Genomic DNA, 12,346 nt, shown 5'->3' on the forward strand with positions numbered 1-12,346 from the left:
AACTGTCTTGTCCAATATCTGCATCACTGGCAGGGAGTGATGGCAAGTGCCATGATAGCATGAAATCTGCATATGACTTGAAAAAGGACAGTGAATCCATCAGTAACTCAAGGAGACTGAGTAGTCAGTAACAGGAACAAGAGTAGCGTGTGTTTTGCCAGGAAGCTAACGTCTGTGGGAGAAGAGAAGAAGCTGTAGGTAGAACCTCCCGCCCAGGGCCGTCGGGCAGCCGGTGCAGCCGCAGCACCGGGCACTGGCAGCGGGGACCTGCCGACAGCAGGCACCCTCCCTGGCTCCTTCCTGCTGCCCGGGAGAGGGCACTGCTGCCCTGCTTTTGGGATAATCTGAACCTTTACACGTTTTCTAACGGAGAGAAAAAGCCATTTCAGGCCTGCTGAGCAAAGGCGTCACAGTGCACTGGGGAGACGCCGCTTGGGTGATAAGAGACCCGGCTTGGGTAATCAGAGTCATTAGAGACCGAGCTTGGGTAATTAGAGACCCCGCTTGGGTAATTATGCTGCATCCTAACTGTGACTGTGGGAGCCGCTGCTGCGCTGCATGGTTTAAAACGTCAACTCTGATATTAAAAGCTTCCTTCTAGCACTGCAGAATTAAGATGTTCAAACAGAGGTAATTATGCTGCATCCATTTAAATAAAAGCACAATGAGCAGCAACTAAAATGACCAAGTCAGGAAGGCAGACAGACCACGGTGCTCAAGTATGGGAAATACCAGAATCAAATGCTTGAAGTGATACAATTTGGAAAAAAAAATAAATTACAGCGATTGAGGTGAAAATTAACCACTTAACAATTGTGTGTAACACGCTTAGTAAAGTAATCTGTGTGGCAGCACTTTTGTCTGAGGTAAACTACATAACTGATGTAGTATTTTCCATCACGTGCCAATGGACAGCCTTTTCATTAGCAATATGTATGTTCATTTTTAAAAGGCAGAAAATTTTCATTTCATGAAAGCTGTAAGATTGCTTAAGTGGGGCAATTTATTACACCATACAGGTGCTCTGTACAGCCAGTAAGAACTAGCTGTTTTGCATAACAAGAAGAATTCCCATAGGAAGCATAATGAGCGTAACAAAGTAAGTTGGAAACAAAAGAGTTACTTAAGGAAGAAGACTAGAAACTAAAGTATAAAAAATGAAAGAGTAAACTGGTTTTGTCCCATTCTCCCTGCAAATAATAATTTGAAATCTGAGGCAAATGCAGAGAAATACATTTATAAAAATCTTTGTACAAATATAAAAAAGCATACAGTCTTGAAAGTACTAAAATATAACAAAAGAGACCAAATGTAATCTTTTGACGTACCAATATCTTCTGAAATCTGTTTACATATTCTTTACATTTCTCCCTAGTTTTGTTATTCCAAAGCAGCAATCACAAAATATTAAGACCTGATCTACCACATTTAGGGCAAAAAAAAGCCCTAAAATCTCAAAAGTACCTCATATTGTAATGAAACCTTACTGAGATACACTGGCCTGGGCAACCAGCCTAGTGTGGATCTGTTCTCCTACAAGAGCAACTCCCTCAGGTACATTCCTAATTTAAAACTATCTCCTCTCCACATTCCCCAGGCGATCTGGAAGATACTTCCTTGTTGCCCCTTAACAGAACCCAGTGGCAATGTTTTATTAACAGCTAAAGGAAGTCAGGATTGATTCTTGGTCTGTAGCTAAAGAAGATTTCTCAGTTATTATTGATGTTCTTCGCTGTTCCTCAGTAAAACAGCTCAGTAAGTATTTATAGCTGCTGAGGTTCCCCAGAAGAATGCTTTGGTACTCTGTGTTCAGACAGCTCATATAAATACTTTTACTATCTGTTGCCTATTTTTTCTGACATCTTTGAGTTTTTCCTTGGTTCAGTCTCCCCTTCATGTGTACTCTGCAACTTCCCTCTGAAAGAAATAAGAAAAATAAAACAAAATTGTAGACAGAGGTTTTAAAATGCTACAATTCTCTCTTAAACTAAATTAATTGTGATAAGAGAAGAAAAGCGCTTGCTATGTAATTATAACTTCTGCACTCATTGGTTTCAGCTGCCTCTCTTGAAGCTGCCAAAACAAAGTTGCATAAAGATAAACGTTCCTTTGTTGGGTCCCTGTTCCCTACACACGTATCCCTTGTTTGCTGTGGGAAAGGAGTGTGTGAAAAGGGTTGATGCCATCAGGGAAAGGAGCCATCTCCTGAAGTCAGTCCCAGGCTGAGGTCACTCAGGGGATAAATACTTTTCCCCAAAGGCTTGTGGCTCCTGAGAACCAACTGTTTGCTTTGCCTGTCAACAGGATTTTCTCTGCTCAATATATCAAGCCCCAGCGACCAGCTGGCTGGTTTTGATCTGCCCGTAGTAATCAGCTGGCATCTTTCAGGTTTGTAGCCATTTCTTCTCCTCTAGTTAGCACCCCAGCATAAGCCAACTGAAACATCTATCAAGAAAATCATTGTTAGAGCTGCTACCCTCATCAGCCAAAGACTGGCGCTTGCCTTTGTTCCTGAAATAAAGGTGGAAGTTGAAAGCCTAAATACCACAGACCATATTTTGGTTGCTACATGTCAGACTAGTTCCACTGGATTCACTTGTCTCTGCTGATTTATGCTGTCTGTGATTCAGGTTTTTAAAAACCTAATTAAAGGAAATTGGGAAACAGTATTTCTCATTTCTTTATCTAAAATCAAAGTTATTTATAAAATACATAGCAGCACAGAGAAGAAAACTCAGATGATTTTCCTAAATTTAAAAAAGAATATGGGAGAAAAAAATGTCAAGTACATATGAAGGAAGAAGCTCAGATAGTGTAGGCATTGTATTTTGGGTTTGATTGACATACCTGCTTATGAAGTAGATTTTGTACTGCTTTTTATAAACAGTTTTTCACACACCACTTTTTTAGCCTCTACTGTACCTGCAAAAGCCAGAAATCAGTCCAGGGGGCTCTTGAGTATTTTCATGAGAATCATCTTTGTCTGCTGATTCTGGTGACTGAAAGGTCTTCCTTTTTGAGTTTGTTTTTTCCCCTGAATTGCCAAATCCATGTGGATTAAAAGAAAAAAGAATCACATATAGTAGGGCTTGTTTGGTTTTGATTAATCCAAAGAAAAAAATATACTCTAACACTTCATACATTCATGTTATTATTCCGAGGAAAGCATTCCACTCTATATTAGTCTACAATATTGTTTTTTTACCATTGTTTAGTTCTCACAGAGCAGATCTTGAACTTTCACACTTGCTGAACACTGAACTAAGTTTCCATGAGTTGCAACAGTTGAAAGACCTATCATATATTTTCTTAGCAAGTAATTGAAAATGGCTTTTCACTACCAGCAATCAGAAGAAAAGCCAATTCATCATTTTATGTGATTTGAATCAGAACAATCTGATGTTAAGAAGTCACTGTTTTTAGGGCCCTGGGCTAAGCTTCCACATGTGTCCCTGGGGTCATGGTGTCTACCAGGGCAAACAGCTCTTCATGCTTGAGAAACAACTGACTGGGGAGAGAGACTTCAAAATTGTCCAGGTGAGTGAGCTGCTCTCCCCTTTTGAGCACCCATCTCACCTTTTAGCATCTTTCAAATGTTAATGACAAATGTTTCATTCTGATAATGACAGAAAGATTGCATGGCTCAAAGGATGAGAATTTGCACACTCCACCTCACATGTGGATCAGGAAACACCACTGCTATTCTGACAATTTGTTCCGAAGTATCTCTTGAATAATGAAGCAGTCTAATTTGTTAAAGCTGCAGTAAATTCATATAAATATTTCAAGTTTCCTGATTCAGTGAGATTTTACTTTTGAGCATGTGTGTGGGAAGCGATTATTCCATTCTATGAGGAGAATGAAAGCTGGGTGATTCAGCTCTGCTGAATCCCAGAGACTTAGTGATTGAGGTGAACAGTCATTTCTAAATGGCAAAGACATGAAAAATAACTTTGCTCTGAGCAAGGCAAAGCCTTACCTCGGTGGACTCAGTGTGATCTATTGGTTAAAGGACTGCTCTGGAAGTGAGGAAGGGTGACATTTGTGGCTGTGCTACTGGTGAGTCGGGTGACCTTGGAAGGTTGCCTTACTTTTCTACATCCCAATTAGGGAAATGACACTGATGAAAAATCTCTCCTGAAATTCTGTTGTGTTATATTGCAAAATATGCACTGATAAGTGGAATGATATAAGTTTTCTTAAACAATTCAGTATTGTACCAACCTGCTGGCTTGCTCTTTTTTGAAGGCTTCTTCTTCACAGCGACTGGAACTCGTGCCAGCGCAGCCAACTCGCTGACAAAGTCCTGCTCTGCTTCCTGTTGGCACACAAGGATAAACCAGAAGTCAGTTACCACAACACAGCTTGATTCTGTGTTACATTATTCAACATGTGGCATGACAAAAAAGACCTATCTCATTGCAGAAACACAGGAAACACTATGGCTAGCATCAGGGAAGCATTTCCTACAAGACAGTGGTGAATCTTAGTGCTGATTTCAACTAGGACAGCAAAGAGACCCTTACAATCTGTCCAGTGTTTTGCCATGGACTGTTTCAGATCCATGAATCATTTTACTCTGATTTACCTTTAGCTGATTCTCCAACTCTGTTTCTAGATGATGCAATCCCAGCAGCTTTTGTTTCAGAGACTCCAGACGAATTTGTTGCTGCAGTTCAAACTGAGACAAAACCTTCTTTTGTTGCAGCACCATCCTGGTCAAGAGAAATTTACAGTACTGGTATTGTTCAGTTCAATGGAGGAATACAATCCTGGTAAAATGTATTTATAAGATTTTGTAGAGAGAAAGGTTCACTTACAATATCGGCCCAGCTTCTGCTGGGACAAAAAATTTTGCTGTAGATTTTTAAATAGATTTACTTATTTTCTTAAACTGCCTTGGCTTTCCATGGGATACAAGCTCCTTTCAGAGGTAGGAATCACAGCAGGAGTTTGGGTTGTCCATGTCTGGACTTTGGGAGCTGGAGTTCAGCTCTAACGTTATAGTCTGCTTTCAAAACCATCGTATGTTTCTAAAGCCAGCTTTACAGTCTGCTTGCAAAAGACACAAGCTGTTACAAGATCAGGTGTGAGGATAAGGGATTAAGAATTAGGCATTTCATTCAGAGCTCTTCACTATCAAGCTGAGTCTGAGCCAGAAACATGGTAACTCAAAACTTGGTGACTGGGAGCACTGACAACTATATTATTTGCTTATTTTATTTTGCTGGTTAAAGATTAATACAGTAGAACCTGAATGGCTGCAACTTTGCTGAATTTTTATTTCTTCTGTTCTCTTGCCCGATCTACCTTGAAGCAATGCTGTCAATCACCCATCACATTCCTCAGGGAAGGAGATAACACAAATTGTTTCCGACATCTAAACATAATGAAGTTGCTATTGTAATGGTCAATGCTTACAGGAGGTGAGCTTTCAAAATTTGCTTTTTGAACTCACACTTGTAACCTTGCATCAAGGACAAAGGGAAATAAAACAATCTATGTTGAGTTTAATAGGAGTTAGACAAATTAGTGGAAATTTTGTCATCAATTTACCCAGGACTGGGATTTGACTGTAAATGACAATAGGTAAATGAGTTTGATTACTACTGGTTATGAGACCAGTTTAGATACTGAATAGTTACATTCTTCAGTACCGTATTTCCACTTGCGTGAAGGCCAGTTTGATTGTATTTTATGACCCTAGAATGGATTATGGGAGAAAAAATTAAGACAACACCTAGAAGTGAATTTATATGTCAGAATATATTATAAACTGGATAATGAATAACAGATCTTTTATGAAACCCTTTACTACACGAATCCATTTCTATACTAATTCAAACAAGGATGAAAAATGGAAAGTGGGAAATAATTTATTTCAATTTAGAATGTCTTAAAAAAATAATTAACCTCGTTACAATGTCAAAACTGAAGATGCTGTGTTGTTCTGCATAATAAACCAAAAGTAAAGAAATAAAATTATTACAAAAATGTATCATGTGCATGCCAAGTCAAACAGCTTTTTATGACAACTTACTCCTTTGGAATTGCAGTGCTTTTTGTCTGGACTCTAAGTTTCATAAAATCAGTAATGAATTAAATATGATTTTTATTTAATTAATATTTGATGGATTCCACTCTAAATCTAGTGCAAGTAATTTTGATTGTCCAAGGCATTCACTGAAATCTTCTTGCCATTTTGAGTATTATTTATGCTTTTCTCTTCATTATGGTATATGCTTGCTCAATAGCAAATTAAAGAACACTTTTGATGTTCAAAGCAGGAAAGATGGAATGTAATGAATTAGACACCATTGGTTCCCATCCTACATTTATGCTAAACTTTTAAAATATGGCATATGTTTTGGCACTGTTTTTCATTCTCTATTTTCAAACTGTCTATGTATAGTTCTTCAGTCTGTAATTAATGAGCATCAAAAAGTTTATTTAATAAGAAAGTAATTCTCTGAGATCAAAGGACAGACACAATTTGGCAAGAGATATTTCTTTTCCATCAAAGACAAAAATAAAATGCAAACCCAAAACATTTATTCAGCTAGACATTTATGTAGATCTGCAAACACTCACAACATTTAAATAGAGCCAGGAGTGCTGCTGCCTGCTCTTACCTTTGATGGACTGTGGATGATATGTTCAGGAGGCCTTTGGTCTGTTTTTCTTTCAATGCCAGTTCATTCTCTTCCTTCTTCCTAAGTCTGTTCTTTTCGCCTCTTTCTGCTAAAATAATGTTTTTGTAAAATCTTCTGCTTAAAAGTACAAACTCTGAGTTGTGCAACCCTACAATTTATGTTTTGCATCAGCACAAATTAATCCCTTTTCTGGATAGTCTTTTCAAAGTTACTGCTCCTTAGTACCAAGTACTTCTTACACACACTTACTCTGCCACTGTGATCCGTTGCACAGACAGTAGTTTGTGCATCATATAGCTGAGATGGTAATGTCACTGAATTCCTATTCTTATCTTCCACTAGGCTAACTGATTAACATGAAATTCAAACTAGACATTTTATAAAAAGACCTTGATGCCTTAAGCAAGAGCTGTAATACCCAAATGAAAAATGCAATACAAAGAAAACCTCTGCTCGGAGGCCACTAACTTCACTAGATGTCTGCTCACTTGATGGATAAGCATTCTGGTACTTTTGTGTATGCTCACACTCTGCAGGTAACTTGGCATTTATCTGCTGACCAGGCTCCTGACTCTTGTCCCTGAAGTCCTGCCTGGCAGCAAGTCTTGGGGCATGTCTGACAGATACGACCGGTTTCCTTGCACTGCTACTTTTAAATAAAATGCAGAAATAAGGAGATTGATGGGTTTGTAACAGATTAGGGTACATAACATTCATTTGGAGAGCAACCAATGTTTTCTGAACACTCGGAGAGGCTGACAGACACCTCTCCTACTAATGGCATCATCAGGGAGCAGTTACTGTCTGTACTCTAGGCTGGCTGGACTGGCTGGGTGAGGGGAGCTACTCTCCTGTGGATGTACCAGACTGCTAATTCATATTTGCTAAACCAAGGGATGTCCAAAGAAGCAAAATCCTCTAGCCTGACATTAAGTACAGTCACTGGGAGAGAGAAGCCCAGCATTACAGTTCTTACTCCCATTTAACTATCCCTGAATGAAGTACCTAAGAAATTTTGCATGTGGCCATTTAACCCCAGGGCTACCACACAGTATGTGGCCCTATTGCCAATACTGTTTCTTCCATCTTCTATTTTAGAGAGAAAAGTTATGAGAGAATTTGGTGAGTAGGCTCACAAGCTCATGAGTGGTAATCATGCTTGGAGATCCCCTAACAGATCAGCCTCTTTTGAAAAGGAAGAAACATGGATGTTCTGCCTCCAGGTTGAGCTTGGATGGAAAGTAGTTCTCTGGCTAGGGGGGCTTAGGGTGTCCTGGCTGTGGCCTGGAGCAGAGCTTCAGGCTGTTAAGAATCACGGAGAGAAATGTAAGTGCTTCCAGGGCCAATACAGAAATGGAAAGGAGAAAGGAGTGGGGTTCTGCATCACAAATTTGGACTTCGATTAAAGAAGGACTTTCAGGTACTAAAGTATCAAAGTTCCTTATTAGAAGGTACTGCTCACTCCTAATGTAAAAAGTACCAACAAAGCTGAAGTAGTTAACTGTTGATACTGAAAATCTCAGCTGGGCTGCAGGATGTGCATGTAGGTTTGCAATATTTTTTTTCATTTGATAGTTGAATTTCATCTGTGTTTCTCTCTGGCCATCCAAATCTAAAACGCCTGTAGGCTTGCACTGCAGCAGAAGGATTTTATTTTTCTTCACTTGAAAAGAAAATGTGCTCCCCTTATACATGTAGTTTTCTTCCTTGTGGTTCATGGAACACAAATATACTGAAACAATAATGTATCCATACAAACCCTAGAATTAAAAATACTCTCAATGAGCAATCAACAGAAGGCTGACTGTCGTTCTAGTGATTGGTATTCTAGGTCTCATAACCTAACTGGGAGACCAGTTGAGAGCAGTATCAAAACACCAATGAAACAGGACATTCAAGTGTGTAATGACATCTCTCAGCTCAGATCAGAGAAGCATTCTGGAACAGGCTTCAGTTTTAATTCCTGCTTAAAAGAACTCAATCAAAGGGATTTTAGACACTGTAGTTAGCTGAATCAGGGCCAAAGAGGTCTTTAGAGGGACTTGTGAGAACTTAAGTAACTGATTGCCTTGCTAGCTGCCAATGTCTAAAATACAGATCATCAAAAATCCCTGAACGGATTTTCCCTTACCCTAGCAGTTCAGCTTCCAATATTAAAGTCTTCAAGGCTCACAACAGGGCAGTGCAAAACAGATTGGTTCTCTCTTAGAACCAGTAAGTGTATCGAGCCACTACTGGGGCTCGCAAAGTGGCTCACAAATCCTTCCTACCAACTCATCTCTGGATCTCAGCTTGAGCGGATATGCCTGTTCCTCTTTAAAAACTCTCTTCTGTGGTTAAAGATTCTCTTCTATTTAAAATTGCTAACTCTATTTTTAGAAAAAAATCTAATCCATGTGTCTCAAATACTTAGTCTCTGATGCTACTGACATTTTGCTAATTTGCTAACTTCATTTAGTGCCAACAGCCTTCATCCAGGGTAGGGGAAAGTGTTTACAAAATAAATCAGTAACCACAGCTTGCTTTTCTTCTCCTGGCCTGAAGGAACTGAGCAATTAAAAATAATTCCAGGAGAATCTGCCTGTATTTATGTGAGATCCAGCAGTTCATAAACCTCTTCAACAGTTTCACAACCTGTGAGAGGGTCATGGTTGACAGCTAAGAAACAATGCAGTAGCTCATGGAGTGTTCCAGGATGGGCACACTTGGCTTTTTGGTCTCCTCCAATGCACTTCCTCAACTTCAGAGACAACAACATTTCACTGAGCCAAAAACCAGGAATGAATATAAGAATCTACTCCCCAAAGCTCACGGCAGTCACATCAGAGGAAGAAGACTGTCTACCAATGATGTTTATGTTTTCTAACATGGGAGCAGGGATTGCAAACCCAGATCTCCTCCCATCTAGGGAAAAGATTCAGCTTGTAGGCACTCATCATATGCCCCCTCTCCTTAGGAATATTTGATTCATTTTTTGGGATATATTAATATGCAAATTTGAATAGTGTTTATGTTAGATGTTGGCTGTACAACCTAACACTTGTACAACTTCTTGTTTCCTAAATTCTTCTGTCTTGTGTTGAGGTTTAGAGCACCAGAAAATCAACTGCTGGTGGTTATGACTATGGTGTATCTCTGATCTTAGCCTAGCGAATCAGAGGTCATGGTTAAACTACAATCTCCAACACTGAGTCATTGTTCTGTGTGTGTCTGTACCAAACTTTGAGTAACAGGATCCTGCAGCTATGACTGTAATTCAAGTAATTATTATAATAAGACTTCTATCACTTCTCCTTCAAAGATGGAAATGGACCTACACATTCATTTTGCTCTGTTGCTTACTTTAAATAACAGATTTCTGTTTTTATTGTGATAAGAAAATTAATTTATCCATTAAAAACCAAGAATTATCTTACAGTTGTCAATATCGTACTTACCTTGTAAGGATTTCAATTGTTGAAGCTTTTTCCCTTCATAGCCTTCTGTGATTTTTCCTAATTGTTGATAGTAATTTTGCACCAGTCTGTTGATATTATTGCTGGTCCCATACACACTCTCTACAGCAGCTTCCACCAGTCTCTCCTATATTACACAGTTCAAGTCACAATTGATTTCTAAGTCAAAAACTGAAGTGTTTTGATCTGTCTAAAATTGAAGACCCAACCTAATTTTGTATGCACACACAAAATTATGAATTTTGTGCTTTAAAAATGTGGCAGACTGAGATGCTGGTACTTCTATTCATCCATGGAACATTTCAACTTGAAAAATTACAGTAAAATCTTTCTAATGTGCCTCACTTCCATCTGGGAAGGAGCCATTCCCCTATCTGTTCAATCTCTTGAACCCATTTTACCTGTCAACCTGACTGCTAGTAAAGTAAAACAATATACGTGTAGCTCCATTACAAGTTTCCATTATACAGAAAATCCAAATATTTACTCTGGAACAATTTTATTAACCTATAAAGCAAGTTTTATTTTTTAAAAATTATTTATCCATAAATATTAAGCTGTTAATACAGAAGTATTATCAATTAACCATAAAACCTTCATCAAAAGATAACCATCTCCATTTCTTCCTCATTTTTGTAATTCTCTGTCAAGAACTCTCAATTTTTTTATGTCCCAGGGTTTGGCTTAATAAAACCCATTCTGGCTGCTATAGCAAGTCACTAGAAAATACTCTACTTCTACATAAGTAAATACTTTGGAAAGTATTAACTTGCAGTTTTAACACAGATTGTAATGACCTCCTGCTGACACTTCTAGACATAGGGTAGTGCATAAATGAAATTCCATTTTAGCAAAGTAGCACTCATTTTGTTTGGAAAACCATTACTGAACATTTTCATACCTTGAAATCCTGTCCATCATCTGAACTCTTTTTTCCAGCTTCCCGTCGGGCATGCTGAAGCAGTGTTTGCCCTATCACCTGCTCCATGTGCTGCTGAAGAAACTGGAGAGCTTCTTGGATTTCTGTGACTAGCTGGTGGTGGAATTCTAAATGCATTTGCTGCGTTTCTTCCTCAAGCTTCTCCTCCTCTTCCAAAATGTGGGACTCCTGGTAATCAGACAAAAAGACAGCACTGCCATTTAAATATGTTGACAAATTTAGTCAGCTTCATTTTAAAAGAAAGTCCTACACCCACTCAGAATGTTATTGTTTCAATACTTAAAATAATCTAATTTCCAGTGGAACTTTATGTACATCTTTTAACATATTTTTCTTGCAATTAAACTACTGCCTCTGTCATGATATACAGATCCATATTTTACATGATACATGTACAATACATGCGCAGTACAATCTAATACATGTACAGTAACCGCTGCATCCTGCCCCATTAGTCATTTCCAAGTGATGCATTCCCATTTCTGTATTCTGTACTGTTGAATTTGGCCCTAAGTCCAGTCAGGGATAATTGTGGATGCCTTGAGAAAATGCACAGGAACAAGGCAAGTATACAGTTATTGCACCTGAAATACTTGTACAGTTTGTGGGGTCTACCTGAGAAAAATTTGGTTCATTGGTACTTATGGACCTTGGGAGAGGTCATGAACATGTTTAGTAGCACTTGGCAACCATCTGCACTCTTGGCATCTACAGCATCCTGTGATGGTGAGTTCTACAGTTTATCCAAACATTTCTTAATTTTGAACCTGCCATCTAACATCTTTGCTGGGTGCTCTTTTCTTCTTTTGCAGGAAATTAGAAACAAGTGAAAAATTGTTCCCTATTCACATATTTTATGCCAGTTTTAAAACCTATGATAATCCAGAAGACATCTCTTTTTTTTAGGCTTAAGAGTTTTAATCTCCTGAGGTCTTTGGACTATCCTTGCCATCATTTTCTATGCTTCTTTTAAAATCCACTTTCCCTCTAAACTCTCTTTAGCACACAATAGTATATACTCACCAGCATGACCTGTTCTGTCTTCCTTACATGTATTAGTCTTCCATAGCCTTCTACTGAGTTGCTGACATCCCTCTTATATTAATATTCTCATTTAAGGCTAAATAACATTAAGTTATTCTGGGGTATTCAACAGTACCTATTTGATGCCGTCTTGAAAATACAAAATGCAAGTAGAAAAAGAACCTGCTCTGCCCACATTCATCTGTGGAAAATAATGATGCCCCTATTAACACTGGGTTATTCTGACATGTCTTTATTTAAGGCTCAGACATATA

General features: G+C 38.6%; 1 protein-coding gene across 3 annotated transcripts in view; it reads right to left on the bottom strand.

Annotated features, from left to right (window-relative positions):
* Positions 1 to 1,221: 1,221 nt before the first annotated feature.
* Positions 1,222 to 12,346, bottom strand: part of EVC (EvC ciliary complex subunit 1) — a 56,491-nt gene continuing 45,366 nt past the window's right edge. For 2 of the 3 annotated variants that reach the window (XM_026847022.1, XM_026847024.1), the window contains 7 exons: positions 11,010 to 11,216; positions 10,091 to 10,235; positions 6,633 to 6,741; positions 4,589 to 4,715; positions 4,225 to 4,318; positions 2,923 to 3,034; positions 1,222 to 1,917 (listed from right to left, as the gene is read on the bottom strand). In XM_026847022.1, coding sequence (XP_026702823.1) covers positions 1,836 to 1,917; positions 2,923 to 3,034; positions 4,225 to 4,318; positions 4,589 to 4,715; positions 6,633 to 6,741; positions 10,091 to 10,235; positions 11,010 to 11,216 — 876 coding nt within the window. In that variant the 3' untranslated portion in view covers positions 1,222 to 1,835. The remainder of the gene's footprint in view (positions 1,918 to 2,922; positions 3,035 to 4,224; positions 4,319 to 4,588; positions 4,716 to 6,632; positions 6,742 to 10,090; positions 10,236 to 11,009; positions 11,217 to 12,346) is intronic. The other variant, XM_026847023.1, reaches the window with a different exon arrangement.

This window comes from Athene cunicularia (genome assembly GCF_003259725.1).
Source record: "Athene cunicularia isolate RWA chromosome 4 unlocalized genomic scaffold, athCun1 chr4_part1, whole genome shotgun sequence".
Lineage (NCBI taxonomy): Eukaryota > Metazoa > Chordata > Aves > Strigiformes > Strigidae > Athene > Athene cunicularia.